This window comes from Syngnathus acus, chromosome 2 (genome assembly GCF_901709675.1).
Source record: "Syngnathus acus chromosome 2, fSynAcu1.2, whole genome shotgun sequence".
Classification (NCBI taxonomy): Eukaryota; Metazoa; Chordata; class Actinopteri; order Syngnathiformes; family Syngnathidae; genus Syngnathus; species Syngnathus acus.
Genome location: NC_051088.1, coordinates 24,841,362 through 24,862,148, shown reverse-complemented (window position 1 = coordinate 24,862,148; position 20,787 = coordinate 24,841,362). Strand labels below are relative to the sequence as shown.

Here is a 20,787-nt window from a genome sequence, read left to right as displayed (position 1 = left end):
GTTGCGTCTCCTGGCGTGAACTATGTAAGCCAGAATGTCGATTGACGATTTGCCAAGGAAAGAAAGAACCACTCACTGAAACACCACTTCTTTTATGCACGTTTTCTCCAAGCTAACGGCTAACTTTATTGCATGAAGGGATGCGCCCTTATGCAACAACGGGGAGATTATGCTTCTCTTTGGGTAATCCTGATTTTATAACACTTGTAGTAGTTTTTAAATAACGTGTATGCATACATACGCCTAAATATTGTTATCCAATATATCTACTACAATTTCACATTAGATTGCTGGTTTGAAATTTACTTTTAATATTATTATTTTCAAATAAACATTTATGTTAAAACTTGTCTGGTGTTTTATTCCTTGTTTTTTTATTCGCCAATTAAAACATAAAAATCAGACTGCTTTATATGACTATGTGTGTAGGTACACCTCATGGACACTTCAATAGGTACACTACACGAGGTAAAAATAAAAAGAATAAATAAATAAAGGATTAATTGCACAATAAAAGCACAGTAGTATAGATTCTCACACCTGGGATCGAACCAAGTTCTTACCGAGCAAAAGCCCGTGTCATTATCCAGTCAGCTACTTCGACCTGGAAGCCCATAGTCGTCTGCACTCTTTTGTACTAGTGATGTGCATTCCAGTTAACTGAATCTTTAGAATCGGTTCACTCAAAATATTTGTTAGAAAGAATCGTTCACCGAATCGTTCACTACACTTTCTTATTTATTTATACTTTTTCTTTTTTTTACCTCGTGTAGTGTACCTATTGTAGTGTCCATGAGGTGTACCTAATCACAGGAAAAAGCTTAAGTGAAAGTGAAAAGTGCCACACCCGCCCTCACCCCCACCTCCTGATTGGCTGTTTGATCTGTGATGTCACTTGGACACTATTAGGTACACCGCCATTTTCAAGTGTACCTCATAACAGGCCACTTTATTAGGGAAATATCATGGTCAAAGGTCACAGGTGTCAAGCGCTAGTCCTCGGGGCCGCGTTCCAACATGTTTTCCAAGTGACCCTCGTTAAAAACACCTGCGTGAAAAGTTTTAGCCACTTTCACGTTCTGCAGGAGCTAAAACTTTTCACGCAGGTGCGCTTAACGAGGGAATCACACGGACACTCCATTAGGTACACCGCCATTTTCAAGTGTACCTAATAACAGGCCACTTTATTAGGGAAATATCATGGTCAAAGGTCACAGGTGTCGAGCTCTAGTCCTCGGGGCCGCGTTCCAACATGTTTTCCAAGTGACCCTCGTTAAGCGCACCTGCGTGAAAAGTTTTAGCTCCTTTCACGTTCTGCAGGAGCTAAAACTTTTCACGCAGGTGCACTTAACGAGGGAATCACACGGACACTCCATTAGGTACACCGCCATTTTCAAGTGTACCTAATAACAGGCCACTTTATTAGGGAAATATCATGGTCAAAGGTCACAGGTGTCGAGCTCTAGTCCTCGGGGCCGCGTTCCAATATGTTTTCCAAGTGACCCTCGTTAAGCGCACCTGCGTGAAAAGTTTTAGCTCCTTTCACGTTCTGCAGGAGCTAAAACTTTTCACGCAGGTGCACTTAACGAGGGAATCACACGGACACTCCATTAGGTCCACCGCCATTTTCAAGTGTACCTAATAACAGGCCACTTTATTAGGGAAATATCATGGTCAAAGGTCACAGGTGTCAAACTCTAGTCCTCAGGGCCGCGTTCCAATATGTTTTCCAAAGTTACCCTCGTTAAAAACACCTGCGTGAAAAGTTTTAGCCACTTTCACGTTCTGCAGGAGCGAAAACTTTTCACGCAGGTGCGCTTAACGAGGGAATCACACGGACACTCCATTAGGTCCACCGCCATTTTCAAGTGTACTTAATAACAGGCCACTTTATTAGGGAAGTATCATGGTCAAAGGTCACAGGTGTCGAGCTCTAGTCCTCGGGGCCGCGTTCCAACATGTTTTCCAAGTGACCCTCGTTAAGCGCACCTGCGTGAAAAGTTTTAGCTCCTTTCACGTTCCGCAGGAGCTAAAACTTTTCACGCAGGTGCACTTAACGAGGGAATCACACGGACACTCCATTAGGTACACCGCCATTTTCAAGTGTACCTAATAACAGGCCACTTTATTAGGGAAATATCATGGTCAAAGGTCACAGGTGTCGAGCTCTAGTCCTCGGGGCCGCGTTCCAATATGTTTTCCAAGTGACCCTCGTTAAGCGCACCTGCGTGAAAAGTTTTAGCTCCTTTCACGTTCTGCAGGAGCTAAAACTTTTCACGCAGGTGCACTTAACGAGGGAATCACACGGACACTCCATTAGGTCCACCGCCATTTTCAAGTGTACCTAATAACAGGCCACTTTATTAGGGAAATATCATGGTCAAAGGTCACAGGTGTCAAACTCTAGTCCTCAGGGCCGCGTTCCAATATGTTTTCCAAAGTTACCCTCGTTAAAAACACCTGCGTGAAAAGTTTTAGCCACTTTCACGTTCTGCAGGAGCGAAAACTTTTCACGCAGGTGCGCTTAACGAGGGAATCACACGGACACTCCATTAGGTCCACCGCCATTTTCAAGTGTACTTAATAACAGGCCACTTTATTAGGGAAGTATCATGGTCAAAGGTCACAGGTGTCGAGCTCTAGTCCTCGGGGCCGCGTTCCAACATGTTTTCCAAGTGACCCTCGTTAAGCGCACCTGCGTGAAAAGTTTTAGCTCCTTTCACGTTCCGCAGGAGCTAAAACTTTTCACGCAGGTGCACTTAACGAGGGAATCACACGGACACTCCATTAGGTACACCGCCATTTTCAAGTGTACCTAATAACAGGCCACTTTATTAGGGAAATATCATGGTCAAAGGTCACAGGTGTCGAGCTCTAGTCCTCGGGGCCGCGTTCCAATATGTTTTCCAAGTGACCCTCGTTAAGCGCACCTGCGTGAAAAGTTTTAGCTCCTTTCACGTTCTGCAGGAGCTAAAACTTTTCACGCAGGTGCACTTAACGAGGGAATCACACGGACACTCCATTAGGTCCACCGCCATTTTCAAGTGTACCTAATAACAGGCCACTTTATTAGGGAAATATCATGGTCAAAGGTCACAGGTGTCAAACTCTAGTCCTCAGGGCCGCGTTCCAATATGTTTTCCAAAGTTACCCTCGTTAAAAACACCTGCGTGAAAAGTTTTAGCCACTTTCACGTTCTGCAGGAGCGAAAACTTTTCACGCAGGTGCGCTTAACGAGGGAATCACACGGACACTCCATTAGGTACACCGCCATTTTCAAGTGTACCTAATAACAGGCCACTTTATTAGGGAAATATCATGGTCAAAGGTCACAGGTGTCGAGCTCTAGTCCTCGGGGCCGCGTTCCAACATGTTTTCCAAGTGACCCTCGTTAAGCGCACCTGCGTGAAAAGTTTTAGCTCCTTTCACGTTCTGCAGGAGCTAAAACTTTTCACGCAGGTGCACTTAACGAGGGAATCACACGGACACTCCATTAGGTACACCGCCATTTTCAAGTGTACCTAATAACAGGCCACTTTATTAGGGAAATATCATGGTCAAAGGTCACAGGTGTCGAGCTCTAGTCCTCGGGGCCGCGTTCCAATATGTTTTCCAAGTGACCCTCGTTAAGCGCACCTGCGTGAAAAGTTTTAGCTCCTTTCACGTTCTGCAGGAGCTAAAACTTTTCACGCAGGTGCACTTAACGAGGGAATCACACGGACACTCCATTAGGTACACCGCCATTTTCAAGTGTACCTAATAACAGGCCACTTTATTAGGGAAATATCATGGTCAAAGGTCACAGGTGTCGAGCTCTAGTCCTCGGGGCCGCGTTCCAATATGTTTTCCAAGTGACCCTCGTTAAGCGCACCTGCGTGAAAAGTTTTAGCTCCTTTCACGTTCTGCAGGAGCTAAAACTTTTCACGCAGGTGCACTTAACGAGGGAATCACACGGACACTCCATTAGGTACACCGCCATTTTCAAGTGTACCTAATAACAGGCCACTTTATTAGGGAAATATCATGGTCAAAGGTCACAGGTGTCAAACTCTAGTCCTCAGGGCCGCGTTCCAATATGTTTTCCAAAGTTACCCTCGTTAAAAACACCTGCGTGAAAAGTTTTAGCCACTTTCACGTTCCGCAGGAGCTAAAACTTTTCACGCAGGTGCACTTAACGAGGGAATCACACGGACACTCCATTAGGTACACCGCCATTTTCAAGTGTACCTAATAACAGGCCACTTTATTAGGGAAATATCATGGTCAAAGGTCACAGGTGTCGAGCTCTAGTCCTTGGGGCCGCGTTCCAATAAGTTTTCCAAGTTACCCTCGTTAAACACACCTGTGTGAAAAGATTTTGGTCACTTTCACGTTCTGCAGGAGCTAAAACTTTTCACGCAGGTGCACTTAACGAGGGAAACACACGGACACTCCAATAGGTACACCGCCATTTTCAAGTGTACCTAATAACAGGCCACTTTATTAGGGAAATATCATGGTCAAAGGTCACTGGTGTCAAGCTCTAGTCCTCGGGGCCACGTTCCAACATGTTTTCCAATGGACCCTCGTTAAGCGCACCTGCGTGAAATGTTTTAGCTCCTTTCACGTTCCGCAGGAGCTAAAACTTTTCACGCAGGTGCACTTAACGAGGGACTCACACGGACACTCCATTAGGTACACCGCCATTTTCAAGTGTACCTAATAACAGGCCACTTTATTAGGGAAATATCATGGTCAAAGGTCACAGGTGTCAAGCTCTAGTCCTCGGGGCCGCATTCCAACATGTTTTCCAAGATTCCCTTGGCTCTCACTCGGAAAGAACTTAGTTCGAGCCCAGGTGTGAGCATATACCTGAATGTGCTTTTAGAATTGGACCCTCGCTGCGTACGCATATGCCATCAAATGCAAGTATTTATGTGTAAATACATAAGGTGGCCCGCCCCTAACCCTAGCTTTAAACCCTACTTTGGAACCGTAACTCTCTTCACCCCGCCCCTTACACTACTGGATTCCACCCGGCCCCCTAGGTAGTGGGCGTGATCCATTGGTTCGCTCCGCCAACTTGGGGCCGGGCCACCTTATGTATTTACACATAAATACTTGCATATGTTTGCATATGCAGCGAGGTTCCAATTCTAAAAGGACAATTAGGTGTATGCTCACACCTGGGATCGAACCAAGTTCCTTCCAAGCGAGAGCCCGTGTCACTAACCAGTCAGCTATTTCGACCTGACAGCCCTTGGCCGTCTGCACTCTTTTGTACTAGTGCATTCCAGTTCTTTTAAGTGAACTGAACCTTTAGAATCGGTTCACTCAAAATATTTGTTCAAAAGAATTGTTCAAAAGAATCGTTCACCAAATCGTTCGCTACACTTTCTTATTTATTTATTCTTTTTTTTTTTTTTACCTCGTGTAGTGTACCTATTGAAGTGTCCATGAGGTGTACCTAATCACAGGCCACTTCATTAGGGAAAAAGCTTAAGTGAAAGTGCTTCTTTTTCATTCTGATTTGCGGCGAGGTGGCACCAGCTTCAATGCGCATTACCGGCACCTACTTGTTGAAGTCATATGAACAGAAAAAAGAACGAATCACTTTAGGAAGTGATTTGTTCACTCTCGTTCACTGAAAAGAAAATCGTTCTTTTGAACGAATCGTTCACTCACGAGCCAACGCTAACAGCAACACATAAACATGAACTGAGTATGTGCCGATGCCGCAACATGAAATGTCAAGATTCTCCGATTTGCCACGCATGCACGATTAGCAAGTGGCTGACCAGGCCTTGCGCTAACTGACCTGTGGTTTGGCGATCCTGTTTACAATGCGCTGGGTATTTAATGTTGGACAATTTCCCACGGCACAGCTGAACATCTCTCACGGCGGCACACTGCACACTGGTTGGGAAACACTGCTGTAAAGGAATGGAAGTCGTGTTTTGTTCCTTTGCATATTCTTCTACCCTGAGTCCAACTAAAAAAGTCCTTGGTCATCTTGGGGAGTGCCGCAGGTCAGACACGGCTTGGTCCACGGAGTCCCGCTGGTACTGAGCTGCTGGTGACGTTGCTGGGAAGCTGGTACGGGCATCACTCAACAGAGGACACGTTCCCCACTGGAAGTCTCTGCTCCACTCCAGCTATGTTCACACCTGGATGAGTCTCTGTGCCAGGACCCTGAAAACGATCCAGAATGAAAAAGTTTGTTTCAAAATCCCAAAATGCTTGTGTCGTCTACCAGAAGTGGATGTCGAGTAGGACTTGTCCGGATGTCCGACGCTTGCCGCACCCTGATGGCCAATCTCGGTTCCTCCGGGCTGGACGGCGCTGTAGGCAGGCGGGAAGGAAGAAGTTTGCCTCTGGAGGAGCTGGAGGACGGCTCGTATGTCGGCCGTCATCTGGGACTCCAGCCTGTAGTCAAAACAGCACAAGGCGGCACAGAACTGGAGTTGCACGCTCGTAGATGATGGTCATATCCCACCGGGCTCTCCTCGTCCTTTGTGCCTCTCCCGCACCTGTTGAGGTGCTGTTGCAGCCTGTCCAGCCGCTGCTCCACTTCCACGTAGCTGAGGTCGGTATCGGTGTCGTCCTCTTCGACTGGCGTGGCCTGACCCCGGAGTGACTCCTTTTCTTGGTTTGTAAGTGTCCACTGGTCTTCGAGGTGCTCTGTTGGGAAGAATCACGGTCACCATGGTAACAGTCAGTGTCGTACGTGAACATGTTGAATGAAGTCATGATGAAGCTTTAAATAGCTTGCTTGGGGTGACCTTTCACGCATCCGACTGTGTAATACTGTTTGTTGTTTCATGTTGTATGTCTTGGATATTGCGTGAATAAACTCAAACTCAAACCAACCAGAAGTGTCGAGCCCAGCGGCAGAGCTGCGCTGGTCCGGGACCGGTGGCTTGCCCAGTGCGCTGGAACGCCAAGGTTTGGGTTTCTCTTCCTCTTCCTCCTCCTCCTCTTCCTCCTCCTCGTGCTCTCCAGCAGCCATGGCAGAATCTCGCCGCTCCTTGGCTGTGGAGGAGGTTTGCTCTGGAGTGGAGTTGCAGAATGTTGGTGCAGGAAGACCTACAACAAACAGAAGTATTAATGATTTGTAAAATGTTTGAAACGACAATCTAAAGCGAGGTCGCGAGAGTTGATTCATCGAGATCCCATGTATTTCGAGTTTTTCGGTCAATTTGTTTAAATGGACGTGTTGACAAAAGTGAATAAACAAAAATGAACATACCAATCGAAGACTTCCTAGCGCATGACATTCTCCTCCAACTCATTTGAGGGTCCACGCTGGAATCGATGTCTTGCGTGTTGGGTCTCTAGGTAGACAAATGGAATACTCAGAAGGAAGTCATGTATGCTGTATGAATCTACAAAGTTGAACAGATTATTTGGATGACCCAGTTAGCGGTTTAAAATTAGGATTCCAAACTAGGGTTTCAAATCAGGGTTAGTGTTTGAAACTAGAATTAGGGTTTCAAATTAGGCATTAGGGTTGAGTTCAATGACGTTTGCACAGGTCAAAGTTTAAAAACAAACAGTCCTTAAGGATTTCATGCAAATACTTGAACTGAATTGAACTTGAATCCATACCTTGGCATTCTCATTACAGAGGTCAAAGGTCAGCTCCAGGTTCGTCATAAAATGGTCAGCAAATTCTGGATACATGTCCAGAACCTCCAAGAGCTCCCCCCGCTGGATGGTGTGCAAGTCGCAATAGCTCAGCACCCGCACATCAGCGCATGATTTTCCTGGCTTTGCTGACGGGGAGATCATTTCTCCAAATATGTCGTTCTTGCCTGCAGGCCACACGTTCATGTCAACTTTGTCACGTGTTGCTAACCTTAAAGTCGTAAGACTCACCCAAGATGGCCACCACAACATCTTCTTTGAGGATCTCGATGGAGCCACGCGTGACAAAATATAACACGCTGAGCACGTCTCCGCAATGAACCAGTGTGTCTCCGGGGGGTGCGTGCGTGGTTTTGAACCTCATGGCCAGCGCCCGCAGGCAACCTTTAGTGGCACCGCCAAACGCCTTGCAGCCTTGCAGGAGGTTCTTGTTGAGGTGAAGGCAGATATCTGCCTGGAGGCACTCCGGGAAACCCTTCAGGACCTACAAGCAGATGGATTTGTGGTGAGAGCGAGTGAGGAATTGAAGAAGAAAAAAAAAAAAGTTGCTTTGATTCTGTGAAGTTGCAGTTTGGACAAATATCACAATTGCCACTTGTAGTTTTACATGATGCAGTCGTTAGCTGATCAGCCTCGCAGTTCTGAGTTTGTGAGTTCAAATCCGGGCTTCAGCTTTTCTAGAATTACTGTATTCTTAGTGTTCATGTGGGTTTCCTCTGTTTTATAGTTAACACAAGAAAAGCAATAACAGTATATTTTTTTATCAACTCATCACGTTTGTTTTACATATTTACAATGAGTTGGCGTAACAAAATTGTACCTTGCTCAATGAAAGAATTTTCATTAGCTGGGAAGTCTTTCCATCATTTTAGTACTTTCACACTGAATCCATCATTGCTCCTGCCATTACTTTAATTTTCCATATTTACTCGGGTATGTATGAATATTTTTACATATCGGCTGAAGCATTCTGTGAGCATCAAAAACTGTCAAACTTTGTGCTAGCGCCGGACACGGCTACTGAAGCTTTTTTGAAAACCTAATCCAAGTCCAATGATGCCTAAATAATTGACTAGTAGCACAACTTTGCATTTTCAAACAAGACTGATACTAGTATGCTTTTTTTTTTTTTACAGTAAAGCTAAAAACTACACTGTGATTTTATGATCATCAAATGGACTCTCACTTGCATGATGCTTTTGAAAACACCTCCTCATTTTACCTATTGATGATGCAGCATCAGGAGCAACATAGTCACAAGGGGCGAGGGGATCGAACCCACAACTTTCTGGATCGGGAGACGACCACCCTACCGCCTGAGCCACACCGCCCCAAGTAACAATCAACAAATGGTACACATGTACCTCCTTCTCTTACCAGAGTGGTCCAATCATTCCATTTGGCATGAAGCAGACATGGAAAAAGACAAACTTAAATAAGTACCATCAATAATACGGTGATGAATAGAAACAAATATTGTAACGCATGTCATAATGTTACATGATCAAATTGCCATTGTCAGCCTCTTTCCAACGACCGGACGGCATGGCTCTCATACCATATTCATGTCAATGCCGTTGGTGTACGTCCACGCGTGTTCAAAATACTCCTCGAGCCGCTGCCTAAGCGGGTTTGGGATCTGGTGAAAGCGGATGAATTCTTTGACTCGCAGCATCTGGAGGTGGTAACGGGCCGTACTGGAATACACCCTTTGGATGATGGCCGAGACGTTCCCAAAGATGCTGGCGTACATTAGTGCTGAAAAAGTCACATGGAGCTTTGAATGTCCAACATTCATTGGTGGGTGTCAAACTCAAGGCCCGGGGGCCAAATGCGGCCCGCCATATCATTTTATGTGGCCCACGAAGACCGATTTTGCATCGACTTTGTGTCATTACTAAGATTACAAATTGTCTTCACTTAAAAAAAATAAATAAATAGAGATATTGCTTGCAATTTTTATTACCATTCATCTTTTTAAAATATTTATACTAGTCTCAGATTTTAAAACGATCATAATGGCCCTCCGAGGGAAATTATGACTATGATGCGGACCGTGGCAAAAATGAGTTTGGTGTCATCGGTATTTGATCCATGATTGGACTGGTTTACTTAGAATGATGTATTCAAACAGTCTTCTCTATCATGGATCAAACAGGAAGTGGATGCTAAACTTAGAACAGAAAAATTAAGGCCTAGAAGTTTTTTTTTTTTTTACAAGTGTGAATTAATGAGAAGATTTGTAGGTTGTCACTCACATCCAATGAGCATGACGCAAATAGAAAAGATCTTCTCTGAGTTGGTGTTGGGGGAGACGTTGCCAAAGCCCACGCTGGTCAAACTGCTGAAGGTGAAGTAAAGTGCAGTGACGTACTTATCTTTGATGGACGGTCCGGAACCTGGGTCACTGTAGTTATATTTTTTGCCTGGGATGAAAAATCACAGTGGTATGAAGTGTCAAAGGTCACCAGCTTGATGAAGTATAACTCACCTATAGATAAGCCCAGGTTATCCAGCCAGCCAATTTTGTGCTCCAAATACGGCTTCTCCACATTGCCGATGGCGTACCAGATGCAGGCTAGCCAATGAGCGATGAGGGCAAAGATACACATGAGCAGCATGAGCACGGCAGCGCCGTACTCGGAGTAGCGGTCCAGTTTGCGTGCGACCCGTACCAAACGCAGGAGGCGGGCCGTCTTCAGCAGACCGATCAGGGTGGTGGTCTGCAAAGCAAGGCCAACACGGCGTCAACTACTCGGAGCAATTTCAAACTACAGTCAACACAAACCCACCTTGTTGGTTTTTTTGGGGTAGAAAATAATATCCCGAAAGCGCTATATAAATGTGATGCATTATTGTTTTGTTTATGATTTAAAAAAAAGAAATCTATATTAATCCAGTGGAAGGTGTGGGTGAGGAGGCTCAAGTGGTTGTCGTAAATAGTTGTACTCTACAGAGATGATAGCGAGAGTGCCTCGTTGTGGACCAGCCACTTCTTGGGACCAGAACCTTACGGAAGGAATTTTATTCCAGGAATGTAAAGAATGTTTGGTTGGATTGTCTTTCTTTGATTATCAAAACTTAATGCTTAGCCTGCTAGCTAACACCAGCTCTCGTTTAGACAGTGCTAATGTTAGCTAGCTTTTGCCCAGCCATAAAGTACAATTATGGTCCAGGCCTTGCCTAACAAATAGCGTTTTTATTTGAAAGATTAGCACACTGTTTTCATCCCCACGAGTTTAGTTTGAATGAATGTTTAGCGGAGAAGTCTAAAGAACGTTATCCATTTTACCATCCAAATAATTCGGAGCGCCATTAATGTCCGGTCTCTCTCTCTCAATTATCGCAGAAACGATTTCTATTTTCCCTATGTCTACTTTAGAATCAACTGACCTGTTAAAACTTCCAAACTATGATGGTAAAGGAGAAGATCATCATTTAAGCCAACGACCCTGTTTTCTTTGGGCAAATGACATCCAAAGCCGCACATGACTAGCATCTCACCTCATCAGATCCCGATCCAAAGATGAGTAGGTCAAAGGGAATGGCGGCCACCATATCTATGAGGAACCAGCCTTTAAAGTAGTGGACGGCTATCTTGCCCGGGTGGCTGACCACCTCCTCGTTGCTGTTGACATACGTGGTGCGGAAATTGATGAGGATGTCCACGATGAACATGATGTCCACGATCAAGTCCACCACATTGAGCGGCGAGCAGGAGTAGCCGCACTCGCGTCTACTCTGCTCCTCCACGTCGTTGAGGAGGAAGGCGGCCGAGTAAGGCGTGAAAATGGCCGTGTAGATGACTAAGAGGAGGATGAGCCAGTCCCACACTGCCTTGAAGGGGCTGTAGTGAAGGATGGTGCACTTATCCATGCGCTGGCTCTGGAGTTTGTACTCAGGCAGTACGTCGGCACCCAGCGATAGAACCTGGAGACAGTGACACGAGGTTGAGGATGATTTTTTTCCTTCTCATTCTTAACTACTTACCTGTGTGACCTTATCCGTGACATTGTGCGTTCGGTCTTTGACCTTGGGCGCAATCACGGTTTTCTCCGAACACGGCGGCGATGGGCATTTCTTCTCAACGTTGGTCTCTGAGAAGTTAAGCGTGATGAGGGGAATCTTGTTGATTGTGCTGTACTTGTTGAGATTGGAATCGGAGGTGGAGCAGAGCAGACTTGATTTGATCTGGATGAGAGGCCCTGAAGATGGAAAGCCAACGGTGCACATCAGAGGACAGTTTGTCATTACAATGAAAGTGGGAGTGATGAACGAAGCACATCTCAGCCGAGACCATCCGATATTTGCGTAGCGAAACATCCATCAGCCATCGTGTTAGCTTGTTTAAAATGGCTGCAAAAAGAGAAATCAAGCAATGTTTGGGATGATGTAGAATGGGAACGAGTACTTTATTTTATTTTTTTTACTTGTGCTGTAAGTCAAGGTACCTCTGTAATGTTGTCGCCACAATATTCAGCACTTCATTTCTATTTTACAGTGACAAGAGTGACCAAAGGTGAACTCTGGCTGACACAGAACCGACCCACTCCCTGCTTCTGCCGCTGCCATGGCCGTACAATATCGTGATTGATGGTATAGGACAGCGCAAGAGACACTTGAGGATGGACTATGCTTGCGCAGCTTGTGGAGGAAAAATGGCTCAAACCATAGCACCAGTCATCCAGCTGCAGGGTACTCAAGGTGAAGGGTGGGGGTAGGGGGGGAAACCCAGGACTGACCGATTGGGGTCCGATGAACTACGATACATTTCTGATTCATTTTTAACCTATGAGTAATAACCCAACAATCAGACCAAATTTCATGTATCTATTCAAACACATGCTCATTTAAATAATTTGTCATTCAGCACCACTCGTGCGGTAAACCTGCATTTGAGCTAATGAAGATACAGGAAGCTTGTTAGCTGTCCTTTGTCAGATGGCAGCAATTAATAACAGAGAAGGTGGAGGGGACACGGAGAGGAGAATAGACAAAGGAGCTTGTGCTCTTCAATGTATGCAAATTGGAGCTGATATTAAGCGGCCATTTTGTAATACTTGGAATATTGGACATGAGCTTTGGGGCTTTATTTTCTCTGACAGGCACGAGATGAGATAAGTAGAGTGTGAGCCTCAAAACATTCCTCCATCCTTTTTTATTGGCCTACCTTCACTGTCGTGGCGATCCCTGAAGGCCTCCTTGGAGTTGGATCTAAAACCGTCCACGTCATAGAGGGATGAGGCTTTCCGAATGCTACATACGCTCTCCCTGGATGCGGTGGGAGTGAGGCCCGGGATGGATGGCGTGGCGATAATTGTGTCCTCCTGACACTTGGCATCTGGATATAATCTGTCCCAAGGACCTTTGGGCGAGGAGTGATCCAACGGGCCAGAAACGGGTGTGGAAGAAAAACTCGGGACGATGAGAGTGTCGTTGGGGTTGGAACGACTCCAGCTCTCCTGGATGTTGGCCAGTTGGTCGTTACACATTGTTATGGAGTCGTCACTGTGGCAAGGAGATTCCACCATCACATCATCGGGGTCTTCCTGAGGCAGGGACTGCTTGCTGATGCCCAGAAGTGGTAAAACTGGCAAACGGAAATGGAAGAATCTTCTTTTTCCTGAACGAGGAGTAGATCACAGTTACAGATGGTTACATTTGAGGGTGGGCTTTGCCATCGGTAACTGCTGCCCCCACCCCCAATGTTTAGAAATGGCTACATTTATATTGTTTACTTCTAAGCTCAGTGGCGGAGATAGAGGTGGGACCATGAGGGCACTGCCCCCCCTAACCAAGTGCTAGGCCAAATAATGAACTTTTGCGTATTTTCCAATTTTGATAGGATTTCTCATGATGAATCTTCATCAGCATTTTTCAAGTTTGTATGAAATAAAAAACTAAAAAAAAAATAACGCATTACACATGCTTGATTAGCTTCCATTGTTTCCATTGCATTTTCACTTACGTTGGTCAGCTTTGGAAGGGGAAGCGCGGTTTAGCTTCTCCACCGAGTCGCTGCTGCCCTCGTCCAGAATGTAATCGAAATTAAGAATGAACATCATGACCACGCCGTCTTCATTCTTCACCGGAATGATATGTGTGGCACACAGAAACTTTGAACCTGACCAAAAAGAGATTGAGTCATGGTTAGTCAATCTCTAGATCCATCAATTACATTTATATCATGTGACAACACTGAAATGAAGAAATGAAACTTTTATGATTGGACCATCAAATTTTATGACCTTATTGAATGTGACTTATTGAGTATCTTAACAACGGGCTCTGGAATAGACTTTTCAGATGTGTGCTGTATATTCAGGTTTAAAAGGATTTTAGTGATTTGGCCCAATGTGTGTGACCTCTATAAAAATGGATCATAGCCAAATGCGGGTTCCGAGCGAGAACACCTGCTCTATCTAAAAATAGGATTTTGTTTGATTTATTATTTCTTAAACCTGCTTCAGAAGGAGGCTCGATTCTAATGCCAATATTTGCATGGAATTTTTCCATGTACGACTCATGAATTGTCAGGAAGGAGGCTCGATTCTAATGGCAATATTTGCATGGAATTTTTCCATGTATGACTCATGAATTGTCAGGAAGTTCTGCAATGAATATTCAGTTGTAAAATGGACATTTATAGAAGATCCCTGCAGTCGAATCAGGCTGCAAGTCTGCAGGCGAGTTATTTATAGCGCACGCTGCCTCAACTCATACAGCAGCTTTTTTTTCAGCAGGAACTTAACATTCTGTCCACATATTCATTTGAATGCAGAACTGAAATTACCTATCTATCATGTCATCCATCCATCCATCCATCCATCCATCCATCCATCCATCCATCCATCCATCCATCCATCCATCCATCCATCCATCTCTTTTTTAACCATAATTCTAGAAAGCATGTTATCCAAACAAAATTTATTTTGTGCAGCAAGATAATAAATCAAATCCTCCAGCTGACTTTAGGTAGCAAAGGGTCGTTTTTTTATGTATTGGTGAGCCTTGATTCTGCTGGGCTAAGCTGTATTATGCCCATTATCGTACATCACTGTCACCACAAAAGGAAAAAGACATTAATAAGTCATGATAAATCTGCTGATATGAGGAGGAGGAGGAGGCAAGATGATCACTCTCATGAGGGAAAGTCACTGAATTTCCTACTAGTTTGCCCGATTACACACATTAGACACACAAATATAAAACGAATGGTGTCCTCTGAGTATTTTTTTATTTTTATTGGTAGCTCTATTGACAACTCTGTTGATAGTAATATTATTGCTAATATTGGAAACTAAAATTAGGCAGAGTGAGTCCTACAACAATTGAATGCACGAATAATGAGATTCGAGATTCCTGTTTGGCGATCAAACGGACAAAAACACAGCAATCCAGCTTGTGAGGAAGGTACTTGTACTCATAAATATGCAGGTGCAATTAAATGTCTGTAAAACTGCCCAAACAAGAAAAAAAACGTTGTTACTCATTAAATTTTGAATGTACTACAGTGACTATAATACATTTCAAATTATTGAGAAAATGAGGACTTTTGAGCACGTCATTCGGTTTCATTTCATTTCATTTCCACTTTCAATAATTAAGACACTGTAGCTCAGCATTCATTTGAAACAGTTAGCTAGCTAGCTAGCAAGCTAGCAATGCATAAACCCTGAAAAGCATTGTGCGCAAGCTAGGTGGGTATGAGCTAACGATGAGCTAAACTGAGCCAGCTAGCCTCACGATGACTCGAGGGATGTACTATTAACACCACCAGAGACATATTTTCAGCAGGGCAGATCTTGAAGCGCTCTGATTGATGGGGAAAACATTGTAATGCTCCATTAACTTTGGCCAAGAAATCAATCACTTTGACCTGAAAGTAAGACAGCCAGGGTCAGGATTCTGTATGCTCTTTTCAGATTTAATAACCTGCGTTCGCTGCCATCATTTCATGTTCACGCGGTTGTCAACTTGAAAGTGTATACATGTGTTTTGTTCATGTCGCATTGCAACCGCATGTGTACAGTGATAATACAGCAAAGAGCTAATCCATCCTGATACAAGGACTTATATGTAGCACATGCTTGACATTCCTTAGATATACAGCAGCTATGAAGTGTTCCAGTGGGCAGAACACAGGCAAAAACTTGTCTTCTGATAGCCTCTGACACAAGTGTAGGGCCATTAAATATTTCTAATTCTGACCAAAGACAAACTGCATTTTTATCTGATGATAGCAATACTCTATTATTTGACTGTGAAAAAATCTTTTGACCTCAGCTTCGTCCGCCGCCTCGTTAAAAATATCACTTTGACAACAGTAGCAACAAGTCTAAAGCGACAACATGGCTGTTTTATGTTTGCCATGTAAATGTACTCAAAGATTTGCCCACAATGTCAGTTCCTTTACTTCTAAGTACACCTAGAAGGTACTAATAGTCTGTTGTCATCCCATATTGGGAACATTTTACAGGAACTCCGTTCAAAATGAACTGTAGTCTAAATGTCCCCAGGAATAGAAACAACGAGCAAAAGAGGCTGATGGGAGGCAATAAATGAAATGAATTGAATTTGCTCTCAAAGATTCTATTAGGAGCCATCAAGTCAAAAAGGACTGCATGGTAGATCTCTTCACTGTAATAATGAATCATTATAGAATGTTCTCTGAATAAATTATGCTACAAAGAGAAGTAGACAAACAAAAGTAAGCAGCACATCTTAGTTGAACCTTTTCACACAAAGTCAGTGAAGGTCACTCACCGTCTTTACGTTGGTACATGATCTCCACCTTGCGTTCCTCCGATCCCAGGAGGGCCTGAGCGACTTGAGTGATGGCATAGCGGCTTGTGGACTGACCGTGCAGGAAGTCGCATATGCACGACTTCTGCATGACATCCGGCCTGGAGAAACCGGTCAGCTCGCAGAATCCATCGTTGCAGTAGATGATGGCGCAGTTTTGCACACAAGCATTGGCGATGATGAATTTCTTGTCTGTCAACAATAACAACAAAAGTCAATATGCCAAAATATCAGTTAAGGGTTTCTTTAATTCGCCCCACTAACTTTCAGACCCCACATACTTAGAGCTTGGTTCTTTTTTGAATTTGTTTTGTTCATATTCGACCAATGACCTCGATGAAAATTTGTTCTAGTGGTATAAGTGACAAAACAATGAAACTCATTTATAGGCTCATTAAATGGAGTGCAGTACTCCAAGATTTAAGTTCTAATAACTTTGGTGATTCTATTTGCTTATAGTTTATGGCCCAAAAAAGATTTGCCTGCAGTCAACGCCTGATTGGAACTCATTTGGAAAATGCATGTTCGAGGAAATGGTGAAATAATGATCATGATGATGACGTTAACCCAAATTATGATTAATATATCCCAATAAATACCACCAAATTACAGCAGAAATTGTCCCAATAAAATTGAGCAATAAATAAATAAATAAATAAATGAATAAAATTACATAAAAATAAATAAATAAATAAATACATGTCCAAGCTTATTAATAACGAATGAATGTTCACGTGGATAAAACTGAACTGAAATTGAAAGATAAAATTCTTGCACCTGTACTCAAAAGGACAATAAATCACATTTAGGGCGAAAATAAAATCATTTAAAGAGGAATGAGACTCGTGCTTTTTACGGGCGCAGCATGCACCGCAGCGCAGCGTAGCGCAGCGCAGCGCAGGACACACACTTCATGCACTGTACTCACTTTGTCCTTCGAATTTACGAATTATTACTCCGAGAAATGTATTATGTGGCGCTACGTGGCCCCTGCGGACCGGCATTATTTCCTTCTTCACCCCCCCCAAACAAAAAATACAATCCGTTCCTTTTGTCACCAGTCAGTCATGATGGTCAGAAAATTTCCCCCATGACGCACGCTTGACGGCCTTGGCTGATCGCGTACATGCGGCAGCCAAACATCAGACAAAAGCAATCGCTTCTCATTTCCGAGATGCTCGTGTGGTCGTGCGCTCACGGGCGCGGTGCATTGTTTGTGGAAACGTGTGACAGAGACGCTGCTGACCGACCAAGGTAGGCGTGTCTTCTGCCAAGCTATTTCATGGAGATATAGGCATTTTTTTTCCAGAGTTGAAAATCATTCCCAAACACTGACCATTATCCAATGGAACAAGAGTAATAAACTACATATGCTCACAAAATGCGTGCCTGACGCTCATAAACGGATGAACAATCTTTAATCCATATTTTAGAAAGAAATGAAAGTGTTATTTGATCAAACCTTTCCCTTTTTACACCCATTTTGCTACGGTAATCCCTCGTTTATCGCGGATAATTGGTTCCAAAAACCACCCGCGATAAGTGAAATCCTCGAAGTATGGTCATCAACAAGAAGTACTGGGCAGGCTAACGAGTTAGCGGAAAGATGCTAATTCGCGATCGTGCTAACACGCGAAAACAGACTTCTAATGGAATGTAAACGAACATTTGGAGCAATGCTACATTGTCCTAAAAGTTAGACACATGTTTCCTCAATTTATAAGTTTTTGTTTGACTTTTAAAAGTTTTCTTAATTTGGCAAAAAAATCCGCGATGTAGTAAAGCTGCGATAAACGAAACGCGAAGTAGCGAGGGATCACTGAAAGTACGCTTGACTTTAGGGGCGGAGCTACGGTGTAACGTCAGAAAGTCAGGAAAACACAACGTCTGTGTTCCAGCTATCTTTTGAGAGCTACACAGTTCAGTTGTGGTTGCATCAAGTAGCTGCTTTGTCTTGTCTGTCACATTGGCAGCTCAACCATCTGGCAAGTGCAGCCCACAGATCCTTGTTCATGACCTGGCTTGTCCTCTTCAAGGACCTTTGGAGTAAGATTAGATTAGTATTGGAGTCTGTTCCCACATTTTCCTTTCATCAAATAACACTTCCCTTGGGCCAACGGGTCAAACCAACTCACATGAACAGTCGATTAAAAAGTCTACACACCCCTGTTGGAATGACAGCTTTTGATGATTTAAATAAAATGAGAACAAGCTTGGACATGTATTAAAAAAATAAAATAAAAAATTGTGATCGATGACCTGTACAAAAATAGGAAAATGATCATGTTTTTAAAAATAAATTCATTGTAATTGTGTAAGTGTGCACCCCCTCATAACTGGGATGGTCAGTTTGAGATCATTTATCCAAAAGTTTACTTTAGGATCTAATTAGCCAACCCTTTTGCAAGCAGAACTTGTGGTCTTCACCTGATTGAAGAAACCCCCTCGTGTGCTTCTTGTTAATCCTTTTGTTTCCTTTCCATGCAAGATCCACAGGAGTGCGGGAGCCACAGTTGCCATGGAAACTGTTGTATACCCGACCATGAAAACTCCAAAGAAATATGTACTAATTCCTTTTGACATCAATTTCTATGGCCATATTATGTCTAATGACACTTGAAATTAATTTGGTTCTTGATTTGTACCAGGTCAGTTCCGCTCTGGAGCAAATATTTTTATCTAATGTTGTCAAAAATCTGTTCATGCATGGAGAAAACAGAGGAAATTTTACAATGATAACATTGATGATTTACACTTACATGTTTCAAAATATTCCCAGTGCTTGAGGACAAGCTAAATCTGGACCCTTACATGCAGACTCCATATTTCCAATACCTTGACAGAACAATCAATTTAGCTGTTGTCTTACAAGGTTAATAAGCCCACAAATCAATAGTCTATATTGATTTATAGCTAATGACGTTGCAAAATGCTGCAAGTAAGATTAGTGCGAGATTTGTAGCTGGCCGACACTCTGTCGCGGCGGCGTTCGAATATTCATGTCGTAAAGCAATCACACTCCTCTCCAAAAGTAGTTGAACTGCTTGTTAACCATTTGTTCTTGTACTCTTTCACGTCCCTTACACATGACCTTTCCCCTCTTAAAAACATGGAGCCGACATTGTATGACTTGGCTCAGATGTCTCCAATTTAGAAAAACAAATGTAAAGCTACGCTGCCCTCTGCTGGTGATATTATGAACAACAAGCGTGTGACAAAATGACTGAAGGGGAAATCAATCATCTGTTCACAGTTTAGCATTAAAATTAAACCAACGCGGGACAGAAAATGGATGGGTGGATGGATCTTATCGATGATGTGATTTCGTTTTTGAGAAGCAACTCAAGAGAAAAAAATATATATTTTGTACGTGTGGTGAAGTCAAACAACTCAGGCTACAGAATTTCAATCTACTCTGATATCAATGACTACTTTCTGATTGATCACAATTTTGGCATAGCATCTAAGGGAATTCCAAAAGGTCCACAAAAAACGTGAATAGGAAGGAGCCTATTTCAACTGACTCTTGGCAAGAAAAAAAAAAGCAATGACATGAAATGAGCATTTTTTTAACATGCTGTTCCCGCTTTCACCAAAGGAGAGCAGTATTTTTGCATAAATGTCAAAAATCCACTCGCTAGTATCCAGTGGCTAGTAGACTTTAAATATTTATTTATTTATTTATTTTCATGTTTCTTTTCCATTACTTGAAATTTTACAAACTAATGAAATTTTAACACGAATTGGAATTTTTTTTTTATTAGAAAGCGTGTTAAAAATAGTTCTGTGGAGTTCCTCTTAAATTGTTCATTTTTATTGTAAAACAAGTGTTCATTGTCATTGTTGCACAAAATACAAAAGAATCCAAATGCTCCGCCTTGCCTCAGCATGTCCACTGGATTAACCTTTACATGAACGTTTCCTTTCCTGATGTGTGGGAGTTTTTATGAGGATCAATAATACCTTCCTATTAACATTTCCTACTAATTACGTGGTGAAGATATTAATATTATGTTTTCCTCCCCTCCTTCCTGTCTCGAGTCGTTGTTTTCAATTGGAGGGCCACTTGAACCCATGACACAATAAATCTGTTCTGTGTGGTCCAAGGTTCCTCCTCTTCATTTAATTTCACGTGCTCCTATTCCAAACAAAGTCCAAAAACAAATCACCGCAATTAGGAACAGCTCCATTATTACAATAGATTATTACAACAACGTTCGACCAGAAATTCCTTGACACCCACCCACACTCCTCATAAGTGTTGACTTTTTTCCACAATGTGAATCCAAAAGACTTTCCATTTCACATTTGGCCGGCACCTCTGGCCACTGGGCTGTCTTTCACAGTTTCAGAATA

General features: G+C 43.2%; 1 protein-coding gene across 5 annotated transcripts; it reads right to left on the bottom strand.

The window, feature by feature from the left end:
- Positions 1 to 5,920: 5,920 nt before the first annotated feature.
- kcnh7 (potassium channel, voltage gated eag related subfamily H, member 7) lies at positions 5,921 to 17,663 on the bottom strand. 5 transcript variants are annotated; one of them, XM_037246203.1, is made up of 16 exons: positions 17,360 to 17,663; positions 16,393 to 16,623; positions 13,595 to 13,750; positions 12,797 to 13,249; positions 11,617 to 11,831; positions 11,131 to 11,556; positions 10,118 to 10,349; positions 9,885 to 10,052; positions 9,185 to 9,384; positions 7,858 to 8,110; positions 7,588 to 7,793; positions 7,229 to 7,313; positions 6,850 to 7,065; positions 6,510 to 6,660; positions 6,233 to 6,405; positions 5,921 to 6,171 (listed from the first exon to the last, which is right to left on the bottom strand). In XM_037246203.1, the coding sequence occupies exons 1-16, from the start codon at positions 17,433 to 17,435 to the stop codon at positions 6,089 to 6,091; spliced, it is 3,324 nt and encodes a 1,107-aa protein (XP_037102098.1). In that variant the 5' UTR covers positions 17,436 to 17,663; the 3' UTR covers positions 5,921 to 6,088. The 5 variants fall into 5 exon arrangements, with proteins under 5 accessions (XP_037102098.1, XP_037102099.1, XP_037102100.1 ...); XM_037246204.1 differs by having other exon boundaries at positions 7,858 to 8,101; XM_037246205.1 differs by lacking the exons at positions 5,921 to 6,171; positions 6,233 to 6,405; positions 6,510 to 6,660; ... (1 more) ...; positions 7,229 to 7,313; positions 7,588 to 7,793 and adding an exon at positions 8,849 to 8,993 and having other exon boundaries at positions 7,894 to 8,110.
- Positions 17,664 to 20,787: the final 3,124 nt, after the last annotated feature.